General features: G+C 44.3%; 2 protein-coding genes across 2 annotated transcripts; both read right to left on the bottom strand.

Annotated features, from left to right (window-relative positions):
- Window positions 1-214: 214 nt before the first annotated feature.
- On the bottom strand, window positions 215-5,015 carry LOC120937623. The gene is made up of 2 exons (XM_040351000.1): window positions 4,709-5,015; window positions 215-4,558 (listed from the first exon to the last, which is right to left on the bottom strand). The coding sequence occupies exons 1-2, from the start codon at window positions 4,971-4,973 to the stop codon at window positions 3,534-3,536; spliced, it is 1,290 nt and encodes a 429-aa protein (XP_040206934.1). The 5' UTR covers window positions 4,974-5,015; the 3' UTR covers window positions 215-3,533.
- Window positions 5,016-10,387: 5,372 nt separating this feature from the next.
- Window positions 10,388-21,135, bottom strand: LOC120937622 (cystatin-like). The gene is made up of 3 exons (XM_040350999.1): window positions 20,860-21,135; window positions 13,764-13,880; window positions 10,388-10,562 (listed from the first exon to the last, which is right to left on the bottom strand). The coding sequence occupies exons 1-3, from the start codon at window positions 21,064-21,066 to the stop codon at window positions 10,479-10,481; spliced, it is 408 nt and encodes a 135-aa protein (XP_040206933.1). The 5' UTR covers window positions 21,067-21,135; the 3' UTR covers window positions 10,388-10,478.
- Between the last annotated feature and the right edge of the window lie 1,256 nt (window positions 21,136-22,391).

Below are 22,391 nucleotides of genomic sequence, written 5' to 3'. Positions count from 1 at the left end.
CGACAAAGGGAGGGAGGGAGGGCGTGTCTTCTGAGATGTCACCGCCGCTCTGCTAACGGTTTCTAGATGTCCACTTGTATTTATAGGCTCTCCAGGCTTAACAACTGACCAAGGGCTCGTGCTTATTTACTGACCAATCATCTTATTGCCTTATTAACCAATCCTATATAACAATCTATCTTATATTTTTTATTTTTTTTTTATTTATTTTTTTAATTAACTTTATTACCTGATTCTGTCTCATTCCCATATTGATGGGAAACTAATTGTTTCCCCTCTCCCATGGGAATGAATACAGAAATCTTTAACCTTCTATAAATAAATACTATGAAACCAGAAATTATCATTTTGATAAAATATTTTATTTGTTGGAAATAATTGGCCGTAGCTCTTTCATTGTTGGTATTTATAATAAACGTATTATCACCAAAACATTACTTGCCAATACTCTTACTTATTCCCATAAATTAGTTTAGCCCTTACAGCTCAAACTATATACCATAAACTTACACACAAATATCCCCACCCGCCAGACTTGATTAACAAGTCTGGCACCCCACCCTGGCCACGGCCAATTCCACACTAGTCTGCAAATCCAAATTTAATATATCCAGGGCCACATCAGACAAATGAACATTGTCTGACCGATAAAAACCTGGAATTCTACCTTCCAATTCAACATGTCTAAAAGACATGCCCCCAATTGAAGGCATAAATTTAGCCATGGCCCTATTAATTTTCTTTCTAATTTTCTCCAAGAACAGTAGATCTGGAGATAAAAACCAAGAAAGTCTTGGAATAATTTCGGAAAATATTAAAACTGTATTAGGAAGAATTAAATGCAATTGATAGAGGTCAACTTTAATCCTACTTAATAAATCAAGTGTCTTATAATGACCTAAGTCATTACCCCCGAGATGGAAAACTACAGCATTCGGAGGAGGCCATGAAGAATATAATCTATTTAAAGTAGGGCGCAAGTCAAACCAAGACATTCCGCGCCTACCAAACCAACAAATAAAAACATCCTCACCATCCAAACCCAAATTATTACCATACGAACGGATAGAAGCACGTTTCTTAGCCCAGAACACGTAAGAATGTCCTAAAATCCAGACATTATGCTTTGATGCACCTGGAATTCAGAAATGGCAAAGGTTAGGCCTAATATAAGTCTTGAAACAATTGGACTTCCACCCACCCAAGTCCTGGATCGCAGATGCAGACAAACCAAGCCTAGAAGCTTCAGTAGCTGCACCTATTCTAAATGAGTGAGTGGTAATATGCAAATGGTCAAGATTCAGCTTGACTAAACACTTCTTCAGGACTGCAGAAAATTGAAAACGGGTAAGCGGAAGCCCATCAACATGTACAAATAAATGAGATCCACACTTAGGACGAATGGAACAATACTTAAACATAAAGTGACAAGCACAAATAGAACTGTCATAAATCTTAGCAATACTAATAATTCGGCCCTTCCCCAGTTGATCAGTTTTACTATGCCTCAAAAAAAACTGAACCCCACTGTCAGAAAAAGACAAATCCGAATAGAGCAGGCCATTACAAGCAAAGGAGGAATTGGGCACCAATTCCGAAATCCTAAAAGCTCCAAAAAAACAAACACTAAAAGAAGCTTTGAAAAGAACAGCTTCATAATTAGACGAACATATCGAATCAGTCACTGAGAGTAAGGCTCGCAACAGTTCCACAGTAATCGGAACCCTAGTATCGACAGAAAAGGAACATTTCCGGTAACCCTTCAATACTTGTTGTATAGAAAAAAAACTAGAACAAGGCGGTAAATTCCGCCATTTAACAAAAAAAGAAACCCCAGCCAAAATTTTAACAACATGCGAATATGAATAATTAGAACCCATCAAGGAGTCCAAAAAAGAAAGAACCAGATGCTCACTGTACTCATCCTGATGATGACCCTGCGTAAACAAAAAAGATTGCCAGCTATCCCACGCGGCCTTGTAATTTGCCCACGTGGAAGGAGCCAACGAGTTCAGGACAGCAACTTGAACCTTCTCTAGACGATGGACCACAGATGGATAGGGCACGGAAGACCAAGAAGATCTGCTTCTGGCACCAGTGTCCTGAAACGTTCCTGCTGTAATCGAGACAGTGCGTCAGCAATATCATTAACATGACCAGGTATATATTTAGCCTTAATCCAAACATTCAAAAGGAGACATTTAAAAACAATGTGCCGAAGAACAGCAACCACAGGTGGAGACTTGGAAGACATACAATTGATGGAAAAAACCACACCCTTGTTGTCCGAATGAAAAAGCAATCTCATATTACGAAAACTGTCACCCCACAATTCCAGAGCCACCAAGATGGGAAAGATTTCCAAAAATACAATATTGGAAGTCAAACCCCTCTCCATCCAACCCGCCGGCCAAGGAGCAGCTGACCAATGTCCATCCCAGTATACACCATAACCATAAGATCCCGAAGCATCTGTGAACAGAGAGAGTGCCGAAGCATCACAAAATGGAGACTGCCAAAAACAACAACCGTTAAAATGTAACAAAAAACAATCCCAAACCTTCAAATCATCTCTTAATTCTGAGGAAATCCTGGCAAAATGCCGAGGGTCCTTCAATCCTGCCAACGCTCTGTACAACCTCTTCGAAAAAACCCTCCCAACAGCTATGACTCTGGTCGCAAAGGCCAACAGACCCAACAGAGCCTGTAATGTACGCAGTGTAACCTTCTTTTTGCTCAAGACAAAAGAAACCAAAAAGCGCATACGACACACCTTATCAGGAGGCAAACGAAATTCCATTCTCTCAGCATCAATCGTAACACCTAGGAACTCCAACGATTTCGTAGGCCAGACCGATTTCTCTTCCGCTAGAGGCACTCCAAATTTCCTGCAAAGCATCCTAAACATTGTAAACAAAAACAAACAATCTGCAGAAGAAGCCCCGATAAAAAGATAATCATCTAAATAATGCACCAAATTAAGAGAACCCGTGACATGCGAAACCGACCATTCCAAAAATGACGAGAAAGTCTCAAAATAGCAACAAGACATAGAACAGCCCATCGGGAGGCAACGATCGAAATAAAAATTACCATCAAAATAAAAGCCAAGCGAATCAAAAGCAGACGGGTGGATGGGTAACAAACGAAATGCCGATTTAATGTCAGCCTTAGCCAAAAAAACCGAACCACCAACCGAACGAACCAAAGAAATAGCATCGTCAAACGAACTGTAAGATACCGTACAGACTTCAGGATCAATATCATCATTTAAAGAAGAGCCAGCAGGAAATGACAAATGATGAATCAGTCTAAAACTCTTAGTATCCTTCTTAGGAATAATGCCTAATGGAGATATCCTGAAATTGACAAAAGGGGGGTCCTTGAAAGGACCCGCAACCCTGCCAGCCCGTACTTCCTTCTCTATCTTTTTCCTAACTACCTCTTTAAACCTGCTAACAGAGGGTAAATTATTCACAACCGAACAACCCACTCCAGAAAAAGATGGAAGTAAAAAACCCAACGAAAAGCCCTTAATTAATAAGTCCGCCTCCTGACGACGCGGCCAAATGCGTAGATAAGGTAACATTTCTACCAACTTCACCGGGGTTACTGCTTTTACGAAAAGTATCCTTAGGCTGAGGCTGCGGGGTCAACGCCACCTTTTTGAAACATCTAGAAGCCGGGTGTACTCCCGAACAATTAGAACATTCATGTCTAAAACGGCACGTATGCGGCCACTTACATTGGCCCTCATTGAAGCTAAAGCAAAGGCCCTTGCGAAAAGGCCCAGTCTGTACCGGAGGGGATCTAACCATCGGTCTCTGAGGCAACAACAAATTGAGCCACAATCCGACGTCTTTTGTTCCCCATCGTAACGATCCATGAACAGCTAGTTTTTGACGAAAAGATTCATCATAAGTAAACCAAGCCAAGCCTGGAAAATTTTTATACGCTTCCAATATGATTTCCACATGATGAAACATTTTATAACAAATCTCAGGATGTTTTTCGCCCATCACACTAGCGTAAATACAGAAGGCCTGAAGCCAGTTATTGAAGGATCTAGGCACAATCTTACGCTTATCATCTACAACCTTTTCTTGATCCCTCCTCAGAGGTCTGTCTTCTGCAGCTGGTAAAAGGGACAAAATATCCATATAATCCCCCTTCCAAATCTTAGCTTTGACATTAGCAGATAAATGAAAACCCAGCGGGGACAACTCACACGCCATAGCCTCCCTAAAACAACTTTCAGGAACATTAGCAATTTCATGCACATTAGCAATCGGTTCCACCTGCATTACCTGGCTAGGCACACATGTAGATTGGGCAGATTGCTGGTTAGACCAAGCGTGCGAAACATCCATAGCAGGCAATGAAGTTCTAGACAGTAATTGCTGCAATTGCCCAGACACTAAAGAAAAGTTAGAAATGATATCAGATAAAGCAGCCGAGTCGAGAGACTCACCTCTTTGTGTGGGAGCAGTATCACTTGTCACCACAGGAATAGGACATTGTGCTGGTGCTGAAACAGTTAAAGTGTTATCAGAGCGACCTGCATGAGAAACAACATTAGAGACAGCAGGATAATCAGTAGTACCAACTAAAGGATTAAAAACATCACACAAAGCTGTCTGAAAATCTTCTCTGGTCTGAGAAGACTGCACTGAAATAATTTGGGAAGGAGCTTTTTTACCACCCTTACCCTTTTTAGTGTTCTTTGGAGGTGATGGAGAATAACATCTGCGCAGCTTCTGTGTCCTCTTGTAAACCGACCTGCCAGTTCTGCCAGCAACAGTATTTGCATTAACCTGCACATCGTCATTCACTTCTGGAGGAGGGAGGGCCGATGACGCAGCAAGTCCAACCTCATTCACACCCATAGGCAGATCAACCTGCCTGTCACCTCGATCTACATGAGGAAGGAATAACCCGGGAACCGGGGGCGGAGCTGTAGCAGGAAGGGACATAGATGCTGAGCACACTGCCTCATCAGCTTCCTGCAAAACCGAGGATGGAGGATGTCTTCTGAGATGTCACCGCCGCTCTGCTAACGGTTTCTAGATGTCCACTTGTATTTATAGGCTCTCCAGGCTTAACAACTGACCAAGGGCTCGTGCTTATTTACTGACCAATCATCTTATTGCCTTATTAACCAATCCTATATAACAATCTATCTTATATTTTTTATTTTTTTTTTATTTATTTTTTTAATTAACTTTATTACCTGATTCTGTCTCATTCCCATATTGATGGGAAACTAATTGTTTCCCCTCTCCCATTCCCAGAGACTGGAAGGTTACAAAATCCTGGTCCTGGACAACGTGTTGCTGAGGCTTCGGGCAGTCAAAGAAGGAGCGGTGGGGAAGGTGGCCATCTGACCGATTTTCAGAAAATGTTTTAGTCTGCAGCCCCAAGGTATGATCAGTTCCAGCAACCATCGCCAGCGTCTGTTATACGTGGTGCAGGAATACCTAGGGGCAAGATCAGACTTGGACACCTTTCCCACCGAAAATCCTCTGGGTTAGGGGGTCTTGAGGATGGATCACTGGCCAGAGCTTGCACAGTATGCAATTGAGCTACTGGCCTGTCCTGCACCTAACGTTCTTTCGGAACGCACGTTCAGTACTGCCGGAGGCTTTGTAACCGATCACAGGGTGCGCCTGTCCACCGACTCGGTCGATCGACTGACATTAAAAAAAAAAGGATTCAGTCTTGGATCACCACCAGCTACCAAGCACCTGATGCTGATGTAACCAAATTTTTTTGGGGAAATGTCAGATCCCTTCAAGACTGCCTATGCTGATGCTGAGTGACTATCCTGTTATGCTGAGTGACTATCCTCTTCCTCCTCAATAATCATGCTGATATCGTGTAACAACATTTTTGGTTCTGGGCACCGCCACCAGTGGCTAAGGCCCTAAGTATCTGTGAGGGGTTGCTGTGTTGTGGCACCAGTGCCTAAGGCCCAATTTTTCTGCCCCTGTTCAACAGGGGTATGTAATTACAATTCTTGATCTAATATTTCACAGCAGGGCCCATTCCTGCGCCCATCAAGAGTAACTGTGAGGACTTACAGTGTTGTGGCAACACTACCACCACCACCAAAGGCCCAATTTTTCTGCTCCTGTTCAACAGGTGCATGTAATTACAATTCTTAATATAATATTTCACATCAGGGCCCTTTCCAGCGCCCACCAAGAGTAACTATGAGGACCTACAGTGTTATGGCACCCCTACTTTCAACTCCTCTCCACTGATGGTTTATCACCAATCCTTGTTTTACAAAAAAAAAAAAAATCCAAAAAGCTTAAAAATAGATTTTTTGGCTAGAGCTACACTTTAAAAATGTACCAGTTCAAAATTACAAACATAGGGCTAGATTCACGTAGAATGGCGTAACTTTGTGCGGGCATAACATATCCTATTTACGTTACACCTCTGCAACTTTTACAGGCAAGTTCCGTATTCTCCAAAAAAGTTGCGGCGGCGTAGCGTAAATAGGCCGGCGTAAGCCTGCCTAATTCAAATTGTGAAGAGGTGGGCGTGTGTTATGTAAATCAGGCTTGACCCGACGTGATTGACGTTTTTCCCGAACGGTGCATGCGCCGTCCCTGGAATTTCCCAGTGTGCATTGCTCCAAAGTACGCCGCAAGGACGTCATTGGTTTCGGCGTGAATGTAAATGACGTCCAGCCCCATTCACGGACGACTTACGCAAACGACGGAACTTTTTTAAATTTCGACGCGGGAACGACGGGCATACTTAACATTGGTACGCCGCACTTACGCCACCATATAGCAGGGGTAACTATACGCCGGGAAAAGCCTAACGTAAACGGCGTAGCTGTACTGCGTCAGCCGGGCGTACGTTCGTGAATTTGCGTATCTAGCTGATTTACATATTTTGACGCGTAAATCAGCGTACACGCCCCTAGCGGCCAGCGTAAATATGCAGTTACGATCCGACGGCGTAAGAGACTTACGCCTGTCGGATCTAATAGATATCTATGCGTAACTGATTCTAAGAATCAGGCGCATAGATACGACCGGCCGGACGCAGAGATACGACGGCGTATCTGGAGATACGCCGTCGTATCTCCTCTAAGAATCTGGCCCATATTCTACTTAACAACAAACCTACAGCCCCTGTCTTGTTTGCACCGCCTGTATCTTGCTGTTCAGAGTATATAGGGCCTGGGGGCCCCACGCCTTTCCTTTTTTTAAATTTGGGTGCATGGTTCCCCTTAATATCCATACAAGACCCAAAGGGGCTGGTAATGACCTGGGGGGGGGGGGGGGGAGAACCCATGCAATTTTTCTTAATGATTTTCATCCATATTGCAGGGACCAGACATTACATTAAAGCCGCAAGCAGTTTTAAATGACTTGTATTCCTATAGAAATGTAATTTTGTGCAGGGACAGTTCTAAACACGGGAAACACGTGCCACTTCACACTCATAACTATAGACACCCAGCAGGTACGATATTTAAAGGAATATTTCACTTTTTTTTTTCACTTTAAGCATCATTAAAATCAGGGGGCCTGATTCTCAAAAGAGATACGCAGACTTAACTGCTGTTCAGTCTGTGCCTAACTTTGGAAACAATTCTCAAAAGGCTTTTTCCAAAGTTAGGCAGAAAATCTGACATGTGTAAGACACTTACACGGTCAGATCTTAGGATGCAGTACCGCATCCGCCACTGGGGGCATTTCTCATTGAAATGCAGCTTTGAGTATGCAAATGAGGACTTAAGCAGATTCTCAAAGCATTTCATCATTGTGATTTCTGCGTAAGTTCCGAATTTGCCTGCGCAAAACTAGGGCTAGTTTTACAATGTGGAAAGTTAGTCACACCTTGTAAAGGCCCATTCAAGCGACGGCATTTGGTATGCATTCCTGAGGGTGAACTCCACGGCAATTTTTAAATTCAAAACCGGCATGGGTTCCCCCCCCAGGAGCATACCAGGCCCTTAGGTCTGGTATGGGTTGTAAGGAGACCCCCCCTACGTCGATTTTTCCCTACAATCCATACCAGACCCGTATCCAAAGCACGCTACCCGGCCGGTCAGGAAGGGAGTGGGGACGAGCGAGCGCCCCCCCCTCCTGAGCCGTGACAGGCCGCATGCCCTCAACATGGGGGGGTTGGGTGCTCTGGGGCAGGGGGGCACACTGCGGGCCCCCCCACCCCAGAGCACCATGTTAATGAGGACAGGACCTCTTCCCGACAACCCTTGCCGTTGGTTGTCGGGGTCTGCGGGCGGGGGCTTATCGGAATCTGGGAGTCCCCTCAAATAAGGGGGCCCCCAGATACCGGCCCCCCACCCTAAGTGAATGGATATGGGGTACATCGTACCCCTACCCATTCACCTGGAGGCAAAAAGTAAAAGTTAGTAAACACACAACACAAGGGTTTTTAAAATAATTTATTATTCTGCCCCGGATGCCCCCCTGTCTTCTTTATTAGCTCTATTACCAGGGGGGGGCTTCTTCTTCCACTCTCCGGGGGTCTTCTTCCACTCTCCGGGGGTCTTCTTCCACTCTCCGGGGGGGGTTTCTTCTTCCGCTCTCCGGGGGGGGGGCTTCTCCGCTCTCCGGGGGTCTTCTTCTCTCTTCGCCGCTCTCCGCTGTTGACTCGGCGAACCCCCGGTTCTTCTGCAGATGTCCGGTGCCTTCTTCTTCAGCGCTGGCTGCCTGCTATCTTTGTGTGTTAGCTCAATTTCTAACAGGCAGCCGGCGCGGTCTTCTGTGACGTCAGGTTCTTCTTCTCCCCTCTTCCGATGTTGCCTCGTCGCCTCTTGTCACTGTAATGATGGAAGCGCGCCTTGCATCCCATTTATATAGGCATCACCGTCCCATCATGCTCCGGCAGGTACCCACGTGGTGGGTGCCTACCCACGTGCACCCACCACGTGGGTACCTACCGGAGCATGATGGGACGGTGATGCCTATATAAATGGGATGCAAGGCGCACTTCCAACATTACAGTGACAAGAGGCGACGAGGCAACATCGGAAGAGGGGAGAAGAACAGAAGAGAAGAAGGTGACGTCACAGAAGACCGCGCCGGCTGCCTGTTACTAATTGAGCTAACACACAAAGATAGCAGGCAGCCAGCGCTGAAGAAGAAGGCACCGGACATCTGCAGAAGAACCGGGGTTCGCCGAGTCAACAGCGGAGAGCGGCGAAGAGAGATGAAGACCCCCGGAGAGCGGAAGAAGAAACCCCCCCCGGAGAGCGGAAGAAGAAACCCCCCCCGGAGAGTGGAAGAAGACCCCCGGAGAGTGGAAGAAGACCCCCGGAGAGTGGAAGAAGAAGCCCCCCCTGGTAATAGAGCTAATAAAGAAGACAGGGGGGGCCTCCGGAGCAGAATAATAAATTATTTTAAAAACCCTTGTGTTGTGTGTTTACTAACTTTTACTTTTTGCCTCCAGGTGAATGGATAGGGGTACGATGTACCCCATATCCATTCACTTAGGGTGGGGGGCCGGTATCTGGGGGCCCCCTTATTTGAGGGGACTCCCAGATTCCGATAAGCCCCCGCCCGCAGACCCCGACAACCAACGGCAAGGGTTGTCGGGAAGAGGTCCTGTCCTCATCAACATGGGGAGCACCCAACCCCCCCGTTTTTTTCTTTGAAAATTGGCATGGAGTTCTCCCTCTCAGGAATGCATGCTGAGCGACGCTGTCATTTTTTTTTATAATTATTTGTTTTCCCGGCGCGTATATTTTTTTTCACCCGTCGCAACTTTAGTGTCCCGTCGCAATTCTCAAAGCCGCCCGGCGTTAATTACGTTCGCGCGCTGCATGTCGGGAAAATGACGTCACACGCATGCGCAGTACGGCCGGCGCGGGAGCGCGCCTCATTTAAATTTTAAACGCCCCCCGGAGAGGAGGACCGCCTTGCGACGGCGGCACTTAAGTTACACGGCCTGAAATTTCTAGGTAAGTGCTTTGAAGATCGGGCACTTAGGTAGAGATTTTAAGTCAGTGTAACTTAACTGCTGAAAGTTAAGTTACGCAGCTTTTTTGAGAATCAGGCCCACTGTTCCCGAAAAAACTGCAGTTTTGTTTTACTTTTTTTGCATTGATACCAGTACATGTCCCCTTTGAAAGGACCCGGGTCCCCAGACCCTTTTTAGGACAATAACTTGCATATTACCCTTTAAAATTAGCACTTTTGATTTAGAAACGTTCGAGTCCCATAGACTTTAATGGGGTTCTAAAGTTACTAGATATATCATAATCTTTTTGTAGAAATATTATTGAGCTATGACTTTTTGTGCATTTCTTTTTATTCTCACTAAAGCACACTTCCAATTTTAATATTTTAATATGGCTGATGAGTTTACACATGTTCTCAATATGACACTGACACAGTAAGATTGAAAACACAGATCTTTGCAGTTTATTACATTTAGAATTGTTTCTGCATGAAAACATACACTCATTTCAGTTGTCAGTGACTGTTTCATCAGTGGGCCATGCAGGAAAATGAAAGAAGGTTTTCCACATGCTCCCATGGGACTTCCAGTACTCCAAATGTGCAGAATAAGGTCTGAAACAACAAAGGTAAAGTTAGTATTAGCCGGTTGCCTCTTGTTTTATTTCTTGGCTATAGTGACAAGCTGACAACCATTCTCACTGTAGAAAATACACACCTGATTATGGGGCAAGGATGTAATTATATGTTTTCTCGTTTGTGCCAGGGTCACATCCGCAACTAGGGACCCCACTGTCCTAGGCTCAATAAGGGTATGCTTTCTCTTGCATATAAATCTCTGATCAATCCAATGGCAGTTCAAAGTTCCACTGAAGGCTATACTGTGAAATGGTCCCAAAAGCTACCAGCTGGTCTCCAAATATCATTTAATAAAGCCAAATAATAAGACCATAAAAGTAAGTCATGAGAGACGATAAAGTGTAACATGCAAGCATTTCCAATTACCAGTCATAGTGGCTGTGATGGAAAATCAATAGCTCCTTGCTAGAAAACTCCAGGGTGCTGGTGTGTGTGGAATATCCTGGAGCCAGAGGCTGTCAGCATCAAAATGATCATGCCGACCGGGCACACTGAAAGTGACGTGGGTGGGTCACGGGAGGGAAGCCAAAATAGAGCCACAGGAGACTGCAGTCAGGGTTGCCATGACGACTTGTTTTGCACGCATGTGCTTTGTTTGTTTAATGAATTATATTGGAGAACAGCTGCAAGCTTATGGGCTTATTTCTCAGTATATCCTTCCATCAATCCTTGAACTGCCATTGGATTGATTAGGGGTCCTAAGCACTGTTATTTCTGGTACTTTGTTCTGTATGGTCACTGTTCCAAGTGTCCCCTACAGCAGCTGGGACTGTCTAGTGCCCTTTAATCAACAGTATATAATTGTGGTACTATGGACTTTGCCCTTGATTTTTTATCCTCCTAGATAGGTGCTAGCATTAGGTAAATTTAGTTCTGGCTCACTGTATCTAGTGGAGCTGCTGTTTTGTTTAGTTGTGCTCACTGTGATCAGTGTAGTTGTGTTGATTATTCTGGTCTGTTCAGTGTTTCACCAGCTGCTGGTTTTATTGCTCAACTTTCTGGAGAACTGTGGATACCTCTAGAACATGGAGTGGAGCAAGGTAAATGGGCAGCATGAATATTTTTACAGCCCTGGCTAATCCCTGGGAGGGTGGCCCATATGGTTGCTATGAGTAAGTATGTATACTCTGAGACACATAGCTTCCAGGTATTTTTTCTGTAGGAGATGAACACAACCGAAGAGGGGCTGCTTGCCCCCTTGTGCTTCCTGTCATATGCTTGCGGGATGCTGAGGCCTCAGGTGGGCCTGGTTTGCTGAAGTTGCTGAGAGCTGACTAAGTGGCTGTTGTCTTCAGATCTAGTCTGGTATCACAGAGAAAAAGTGTTGCATGTATGTTGGAAGTAGGCATCCAACTTTCCAAAGACATTTTGTGAGTACAGACTGCTGTAAGATATCTTAGGAGCTGTGGGCTGCTGTCTCCCCTCTGGTCCTAAAGAGTCAGCTGTGTGTTCATAGAAAGGGGACATCGGCTGGTGTCCTAAAGAGCTCAGCCTATATAGTTCTCTGTGAAGGAACTCTGCTCTGATTGCTCAAAAAAGGAGGTCTGTTTTTGCAAGGACTTCTGCTTCAGTTCTACAGAACAAAGTTTACCAGTGGTCTGAGAGAGAAGAGCTTCAACCTCTACCTGACCACCCAAAGAGGGGAACAGGAGCCGGTGCGGGCCACCCTGGCTCTCCCAGAACCTCGATTCCTCCACCTCTCTTCTTCAAGAACAGTGCGGCTTGGGCCGGGGGACAAGGGGCCCGAAGGAAGAGGATAAGTTGGAGGCAGAGGCTGCCAAGGAGCCGCTGGAAAGAGCAGAGCAGCCCCAAATCAAGGGGGAGACTTGGCGCTGTCGCTGCTGGTCATCAGGTACCTGGCATCCTACACTTACATGCCCACACACAGACCGTGCAGGGGGGAGCAGAGGAGGAACTGCAGATAGGGACAGTGGTCTGTCTCAGCCCTCCCTTCTTTCTCTCAGCCCCCTCTTTCTCTCAGTTCCCCCCTCTGTCTCCCAGCCCCCACTTTCAGGACCCCTCTGTCTCTCAGTCCCCCTCCTCTGTCTCTCAGTCCCCCCTCTGTCTCTCAGCCCCCCTCCTCTGTCTCTCAGCCCCCCTCCTCTGTCTCTCAGTCCCCCTCCTCTGTCTCTCAGTCCCCCTCCTCTGTCTCTCAGTCCCCCTCCTCTGTCTCTCAGCCCCCCTCCTCTGTCTCTCAGCCCCCCTCCTCTGTCTCTCAGCCCTCCCCTCTCACCAACCCCCTCTCACCCCTTTCCCTTAATCCCCCCTCTCCCTCACTCCCATCTCTCTCTCTCTCTCTCTCTCTCTCTCTCTCTCATAATGGATGTGGGGGGGGGGGTAGGGAGGGCAGCATTTTATTTAATTAAAGTGGGCCCGGTCTGGATGAAGTCCAGGACCAAATTTTTGTCCCAGTCCAGCCCTGATAGTGGGCAGCGCTTCTCCCGGGCTTCACCGGTGGCTTCCACTGCTTGGTGGCGGCGGCTTTGCCTGCTCTCCACGGGCCTTATCAGCGGCGGCAGCTTCCGGCTCCCCCCTCCTCCTAGGTAGCCAATCGTGACCCTTCTCTTATTTGCCAATTGGAAAACAGGTCTCAGACCCGCTTCTGATTCGTCTGATTGAGAATCAGTGTTTCAAAACATTATTGGTTCTAATCAGGTGCTTTAAAAAAACACCCCCGCTGCTGTAATTAATGTGCCCGGCACCCTGAATAGAGCCGAATGCATGAATTGAGGGAGACAGCCATGGATAGAGGGGGCTCCACCCAGGCGCCCCTAATGGAGGGCCTGCCACTGTAGTTCAATGTCCTCATATTGTACATAGTTCTTTTTGGAGTGTCCCACTCAATTCCCCAATCCTATCCAAGTTTCTCCAAAAATAAAAACCCCAAAAAGATCAACCATGGAATGTCATTGAGCCAAAGAGTGACTGTGACTGTGTGTCTGGCTGCGGGACAATTACTGGGAAAAAGAACCTGGGCATATTTCCAGAGGCTCCTACTGGGGTAGTGCTACATATAACAGTGACATAAGATTTTTATTCCACCTATATGTCACACAAAATAATACTGTTTACAAAGACATTAACAATTTGTACACTTTTTAAATCAGGGTCCTCCTAGCAACACTAAAATAAAAAGTAACGAATTGAGTCTGGGGAGGGTGAAGAGTTATTGCTGACCTGAGCAAGGTGTGAGTCTTGCATCAAACTGCAGGATTGTATGTCATTTGTGGTGCCTTTCTTGCAGTCTGTCTTTCCAATTTCTACATTTAAAGTATAGATTACTCCAGCAACAATCTGAAAAAAAAAAAAAACATTGACATAGTCATTGCTAAATACTGGATACAATCTTACATTAATAAGAACAATAAAAGCTAAATCAGAACATGGATTTAATAATAATAAAAAAGCAATATTAACATTCCTAAATGATTCTGCAGCGTTGCTAAGTTTTTGAATGGACTGATAACACATTACACTGCACCATTGAATGCATAGTGCTGTTCTTGAGCAATTTGTACCTGAAAATTCTTTTGCAATTTTTTTTTATCCTGTGCTCTTTCATATATTGTAATTTACACTAGTAAACATCATGGATTCCTAAAAAGAGCCATGTGTGGATGCTGCCTGCTTTAAGTGACATAATGAAAACAAAATATGTTTTTGGTATAACAATGCTGCCCTATACAGTATGAAGATTATAGTCTTTTCTTGGTCTTTTGTTTTTTACCGTGGAATACAGAGCAGACATGCTACAGACCCGCCACAACTTCTGGGTGCTCCCTTTTCTTCTTTTACACCAGTGACATCTGCTGGTTTTAATTGAGTATTGCAAATCGTAGGCCTGCTGCTCTCCACAGATAAAAACACTGAAAAGATTTCCATCCTGTGCACAGTCCACTAGGTAAAATAGGTAATGCACGTAGTGAACAAAACATTTCTGGTAGTCGGTCAGGTTCCAGGCACATTAACTTTTTCCCTTTTGAATAATTTCCTGGTGTGTTTTTATCATAATTTAAACAAGTAAGGCCCCTTTCACACAGGGCATGTCTGTTTTGATGGACTCAGCTGGGATCGATCTGGTGATCTCTGCTGAGCAGGTGGATGACAGGTCAGTCAGATCCGCCTGTCTGTTTTCATCCGATTCGCCAGACAGATGGAAAATAGGGTTTTCATCTGTGTGGATTTGGCTGCCCGATTGGATAGAAGCGGACATTTCATAGCTGACATCCGTCGCTCCATAGAGGTATAGATTATAAAGTTCCGCCTCACCAATATAAGAAATGTCACTAGCTTCAGCAGCGTCATCGCCGGGCTGTCTCCAGTGGAGACAGGTGGCCGGCGATGCTGCGCTCTGGATACCGGACGATCTTCTCATTGCTGGACCGAGGAGATCACCTGTCGCTAGATACCGACAACGTTGGAGCGGGGAGCCGGGACCGAGAGTGGATTACCATCGCTGGATTGTTTTTTATTTTTAATAAAGGACTTTTTTCCACAGTGTGTGTTTTTTTACAGCTATTTACACTTCCTTTGTGAAATGGTACCAATTCCCATGGTGGGGAGCCAGGATCTGGGGGTCCCCTTTGTAAAAGGGATCTTCCAGATTCTGATAAGCCCCCCGCCCGCAGACCCCCTCAACCACCGGGCAAGGGTTGTGGGGATGAGGCCCTTGTCCCCATCAACATGGGGACATCCTCCCCATGTTGAGGGCATGTAGCCTGGTACGGTTCAGGAGGGGGGGGGGGCGCTCTCTGTCCCTCCCTCTTTTCTGCGGCCGGCCAGGTTATGTGCTCGGATAAGGGGTCTGGTATGGATTTTTGGGGGAACTCCACGCCATTTTTTTTTTAAATTTGGGGTGGAGTTCCCCTTAAAATCCACACCAGACCTGAAGGGTCTGAAATGGATATTTGGGGGGAACCCCCCGGCATTTTTTTTAAAATTGATGGCGGGGTTCCCCTTAATATCCATACCAGACCTGAAGGGCCTGGTAATTGAATTTGGGGGGACCCCACGCTTTTTTTTTTTTTATGAATGAATTCTCTCTGAACTGCCGGGAGCCGACAATTCAATTATAGCCGCAAGTCAGTTTTAAATGACTTTCAGAAATGACACTTTGTGCAGAGACAGTTCTAAGTACGGGAAACATGCACTATTTCACATGTTTACTTTACACCCCCCCCTAGGTACGAAATTTAAAGGAATATTTCACCTTTATTGTTTCACTTAAAGCATTATTAAATTCACTGCTCCTGAAAAAACGGACGCTTTTAAAACTTTTTTTTTGCATTGATACATGTCCCCTGGGGCAGGACCCAGTTCCCCAAACACTTTTTTAGGACAATAACTTGCATATTAGCCTTTAAAATTAGCACTATAGATTTCAAACGTTCGAGTCCCATTGACTTTAACAGGGTTCTAAAGTTCACACGAACATTTGGTGTGTTCGCAGGTTCTGGTGCGACCCGCACAGCGGGGTGTTCGGCTCATCCCTAATAGTGACGAGGTGGGGATAAACCATCTCTAGATGAAGTGACAAAGTAAAGTTTCAGGTTATATGACCCGTTTAATGGAAATAGGTAGTGGCGAAGTGAAATATAAAACAAAAATAAACAAAAAGTGAGAAGACAATATAAAAAATGGACCATTAGCTACCTTGTCCTAAGAGCTGACACATGGAGTCCATATTAGTGCCACAGTGGGACGGGGACCAACGGGACAAGTAAGGAACTGAGGGGAGTATAAATACTCTAGTGGAGTAGGCAGTAACCACCAACGTCACGCAAGCGGAAACGAGGGGGGGGGGCCGCGCCAGCACCTGGGCAGAAATTCCACTCGGTAGTTGGCGCCAATTCCCCTAATAGCACGCTGATGGTAACATGCAGCGTCTGCATGTTGGAGTCAAAGCAATGACGTCACGCACGTGACGCTCGTGGCATGGCGTCGATGCGCAGCGTGATGTCCGCCCCATCACCCGGCATCCAAAAGGCACAGAGGTAGGGGGAGGCACACGATGCGCATCGCAATTTCCAGAAACAACCAGGCCAACTGCAAGCTAACCAAAATCGCAAACAAAAACAGCAGGTCAAAAACCATATAGGACTAATGAATTGTTGGTAAACAATTGTAGTGTATTATCCCCCAACACTCTCCAGAATCAAGACCCTAAATTAAACCAAAAGGTTGGATCATAAATGTAAATGCTGTAAATATAATATAACAGTGTGAGAACAGTAAACTGTCCTTAGTGCATGTTTTCATCCCCGAAAGTTGGACATGAAGGAAGGGGGGTGGGGAGATAGGGAGGTTTGGGACTTTATATGAGGCATAGGACTTGTAAGTCCAATGCCTCCATCCCTGTAGGCAGTTAAGCTGGAAAGAAAATTGGGACTTTAAATGAAATATGCACCTAAAAAGGTGATAACGGACAATGGGTGTCTGACCAATAGGATAAGTATTGTAACTGTACTAGCTGAATCTCTATACCCAGCACACAGAAAATAATACATAGTAATATCATTTATTTCATATATATATATATATACATATAGTACGTCATAATATAAAAGAATTACAGTACATAGTAATAGTGTAATAAAATGTCAGGCAGATTGATCCATATACATATCACAATTGTTACAGCATCCTGTATGTCGGATATTTCAGATTTTGGATTCTGCGCGTTCCTTTTTGTTTGTTAAAACGATAATGAAAATACCTGAAATTCGGACGAAAATGCATTTGGACAAAAATGAATGCACATGTCTAGTTGTAAGAAAAGGATGGTAAGGTACAGATGAGAGGTTATGAGGACAGGTGCTTTTATTGCAGGTACAGAAGGTAATGGTGTGAGCCTTTTAGGCTTTGAAAGCAGGTGTTTGAGGGGCATTTTTAACACTCCTCAAACGCCTATTCAAATGATACTATAAAACATCATACAGTGCTGTACACATTATCAAAACATAAAGCATTAGCATTGTGTCCCGTCGCATCACTTTGCTTTGCTTTAAAATTGAAGCCTCATTTAGAGTCTGGAGGAATGCGAAGCCCCTGAACGCCTCCTATTCAAGTCTATGGTAGGGCTCTGCAAATGCACTGAAAGGCATGGTTGCGGCGCATTAAAATGAGTTTAAAAAAAATCATGCAGGAGAAATATAATGTCCCACAATGCCCTGTAATGATAGAGGAGAGCATAGAGTTTCCTGCAGATACTTCCTTCTATGCACTTCCTGTTTGTACTGCTTGAAGATGGCTGACATCAACCTCTGATGGTAGGTGCGTAAATCAAGATACAGGACATAAAAAGTGACCTTTAGAATATATCTGGGAGACAAAACTGCGCATAGGGCATTTGGGAAGTGTTTTTAAAGTGTCATAAAGCGCATTAATGCTATAGGAGCGTTTGTTAGGAGTTTGAAATTTAGTCAAGTGTGAACAAGCCCTTTGTGGCAGGGGAAATTATAGGTGTTATTGCTCAACTTTAGGTTTATTAAAAAAAACAAAAAACAAAAAAATATGCACAGGTAAACAGATTAAATGTGTTAGGTTGCCTAGCGTATGTTTTTTTTTTTTTTACAATGCACAAACATGAATTTGCTATTTCAATGTATGTGGTCTGGACAAGGTCTGAAAGCTTCTGTTTTTTGGGCCCTGGGGTTTTTTCTTGGGCCCTTGGGTTAGTTTCAGATAGAGTAAGAAATGGTTAGAACCTCTGTTAGGCTTTTTACTGCCTGTGTCATCACAAGTAAGGTTTTTGACTTCCCATCTATCTCCAGAATGAGGGGGAAAAAACCCTCCTAATCATTTGTCTCCTCTTTCAGTGACAACTGTAAAATGTTTTCTCGGGAACAATAGTCACAAGGACAAACATACATGGTAACTCCCCAGCAGGATGCTAAACCTCTTGCACAATCCTAAAGTAAAAAATAGTGTGGCTTCAGATATACACTGTATAGTAATAGTAATAAGCAATTGATATGGGAATAAAGTTGAGAAACCCTGGTAAATATTTTGTACTACAACATTTCTAATGACTTTTATATAGTCTTTAAGTAGTTAAAGAAACCCTGTCATTAAATTTGAATCTTCCCAAATTCATAACTGTATATGTTTAAACTGACAATACACTAGTAGACATTTTTTCAATTGTTTTTTATAATTTCTTTTCATTTTAAGAACATTCATTATTTTTTTTAATGGATGGTGGAGTAAAATCAATGTCTGTTCTCAACCATAGTGATGAGAACATTCAAAGGAGTGGGATGGACATTTTGTCTTTTGAAGAAACACATTTCTAATGCCTAGTACACACAATCGGTTTTCCCGACGTTCAAAAGGCAGCCAGGAAAACCGAGGGGAAAACCAAGAAGCGGCTCGGTCCCTTTTCCCCTGTACACACGGCCGGTTTCCCAGACAGGAAAATTGCCAGGAGAACGTTGGTCGGCAAAACCGGCCGCGTATATGCTCCCTCGCAGTGTTTCCCATAGGAAAACTGCAGAAAAAAAACGATGCGATTCTCGGCGAGAAAAATCTTATTTTTTTAACCGCAGTTTTCCTGATGGGCGTAAGGAAAACATGGCAGTTTTCCAGATGGGAAAAACGATCGTGTGTACTAGGCATAACAGTGAATACGGTTTTCCTTCGGGAAGGTCTATTCACTCCAATATTGAATGTTAAATGCAAACCAAATTTTGAATGAATTTAGAATAAATGTCATTAAAGCGGGGGTTCACCCTAAAAACAAATTTCTAACATTACATCCATCGCACTACCGACATTGACAGTATGCAGTTTTCCTTTGCTGTACATACCTCGTAAAGCTATTTTCTTAGCCGACTTCCGGGTAGTGAATCCCGCGGGAGTGGGCGTTCCTATGCCGCAGTTAGTGATTGACTTGATGACAAACACTACCCCCCCCCGTCGCATAAGCAGCGTCACGAGTTGCCAAAAGAAGCCGAACGTTGGTGCACAGGCGCCGTATAGCGCCGACTCGACGTTCGGCTTCTTTCGGCAACTCGTGACGCTCCTTGTCATCAAGTGTTTGTCATCAAGTCAATCACTAACTGCAGCATAGGAACGCCCACTCCCGCGGGATTCACTACCCGGAAGCCGGCTAAGAAAATAGCTTTACGAGGTATGTATAGCAAAAAATAAATAAAAGAAAACTGAATACTGTCAATTTCGGTAGTGAGCTGGATGTAATGTTAGAATTTTTTTTTAGGGTGAACCCCCGCTTTAAGTTATCAAACGTATTGAGAATTTTTGGATGAATATTTGTATGAAAATATATGAAAATTTGTATGAAAATGTACTAGTGTATGGCCAGCTTTAGCTTTTCTGCTGCCTGTGCTGCTCAACACCGCTCTGTTCAGTAGCAATCTTCCTCTGAATTCCAGAGAAAACCTGTTCATGTCCTTCTCAGCTCCCACTGGTTCTGGCTGATCTCCACTCATTAAATGATATAGTAGTGAGGTAGAGGTCAGAAGGAGCAACCAGTCAGAGCTGTGGGGGTCCAGAGTTTGACGTTTACAAAAATTACTACTGAATAAAGAGGTGTTTGATAGCTCAAGCAGCAGAAAATGTTAATTTAACACTTTATTTTATTCTGTTACAGATAAATATTTAGGACGTTTTAAATATAATGACAGGGTCCCATTAACTACTGAAACAATATAGCAACTGCAATATAACAACACTTCAGCAAAATACTTAAAGCGGAGGTTCACCCTGAAAAACATCTATGAACCATCCCCGTCAGCTATAGTATGTTTTTTTTTTTTCGCTGTATTTACCGTTTAATCCTTTAGTTTCGTTTCAGACTCCCGCGGGGAGTAGGCGTTCCTATGAAGAGGGGAACATGATTGACGTCCGGCTATGGCGCGTCACGCGTTCCGAAAATAGCCGGAGTAGGACTCGGCTCTTCACGGTGCTATACGGCGCCTGCGCACAGACTAGGAGCTGACTGTGCAGGCGCCGTATATATCCGAGTCCTATTTCGGCTATTTTCGGAACGCGTGACGCGCCATAGCCAGACGTCAAACATTTTCCCCTCTTCATAGGAACGCCTATTTCCCCGCCGGAGTCTGAAACGAAACTAAAGGATTAAACGGTAAATACAGCAAAAAAAAAACATACTATAGCTGACGCTAGTATGCTGGATGGGATGGTAGATAAAGATTTTTTTTTTTTTAGCGTGAACCCCCGCTTTAAGAGTTTTGCTGGTTAATTTAATGACTATGTAACTTTAATAGCAGGTTGGGTATATTCAGGATTGTACCTGGGATTTCGCTGACACAACCTTCACAAGCTTGTATTCATAGTCCTTCTTTGATTGTTGGTTGAATGAATTAACAGCAAATGTGGCAGCTTTCAGAACATCTTGGTTGTTGGGATCAATGTTTTCTGGACTTCCAGCAAGCTCATCGTTGGCTGCAAAAAGAGAAAATAGAGACAAGACTACCACGAGAAACAATCCTGCAGCCATGGTGCGTTCTTTAGAAGGAGAGAAAAAGAAGACAAAACAGAGACCTAGATACACTCTTATAGCCAGACACAAACCTGCATACACAAGACATTTAAGATTTGATAAGACTAATGTATTTTCCTTTCTGTGTAGTTAAGATCTGTCTGATTATTACTTCATTAATGACATATATTCTGGCATTATTGGCAGCACATAACAGGAACAAACTATGCCTTTTATCGCAAGCACATATTAAAGTTCTTATCTACATTGAAGAATAAATACAATCATTTATTAAATTTGATAAATTCAACATTATTTAATTTAAGGAAACACCAGCCGTGCTCAACAACCTCCTGGATAGAATTTTTATTTGACAAATTACAGCAGAAGTTAAGAATTAGTACTTTTATTGCACAGATGACATTCTGGACTGGCATAATTCTTCTGCCTCAGCATTTACAGAGTGCAGAGTTGAGGGGTGTGCTATATACAAAGTTTAGGGTTGAATAGTGTGCTGCGTACTGAGTGCAGGGTTGAGGATTGTGCTACATACAGAGCGTACAGTTCAGGAGTGCCCTACATATAGAGTGTGGGGTTGAAGAGTGTATTACATACAGAGTACAGGGTTAAAGAGTGCGCTACGTACAGAGTGCAGGGTTGAAGAGTGTGCTACATACAGGGCGTAGAGTTCAGAAATGAGCTGTATACAGTATAAGGTTGAAGAGTATGCTATGTAGAGAGTGTAGTGTTGAAGAGTGCGCTATGTGGAGATTGTAGTGTTGAGGAGTGTACTACATACATAGTGCAGTGTTGAGGGGTGCACTGTGTAAAGAGTGCAGTGTTGAGGAGTGTGCTATATACAGAGTGCAGGGTAAAGAAAACCCAGATTGGTGAGCAAGAGAAATGGAAAAGAGAAAACGAAATGAACCATTTCTAAACAGTAATAATACACTCCTCTGTGGGGTGGGGGGTGGGTAATATACAGGTCGTGTGGTACCTGGCCAATCAGTCTGAGTCGGCGCGGGGGGAAAAGATAAAAAAAGGGGGTGAGGGGGTGGGGAAGGATGGTTGGGGGCATGGGGTGGGTTGAGAAGAAGGACAGGAGCAGGTGAGGGAGAGGGGTTGAGGACATCACCAACTGCCCTCTCCATTGTCTAGCAGTCAAATCAGTAAGACGTGTCACACCATCAGTGTAACGCAGGGATGATCCTCCAAGTTAATGGTTAATAGTCCTCTGGTAAGTCACATTGCGTCCAGGTGTAAGCTCCTTGTATAGTTGAGAGCTTTTAAAGGTTGTCCATGGTTCACATGTGGCGGTGAATTTCAAAATCTTGTCTAGAGTG

Source organism: Rana temporaria, chromosome 4, assembly GCF_905171775.1.
Source record: "Rana temporaria chromosome 4, aRanTem1.1, whole genome shotgun sequence".
Lineage (NCBI taxonomy): Eukaryota > Metazoa > Chordata > Amphibia > Anura > Ranidae > Rana > Rana temporaria.
This window is presented reverse-complemented; position numbering and strand designations above follow the sequence as displayed.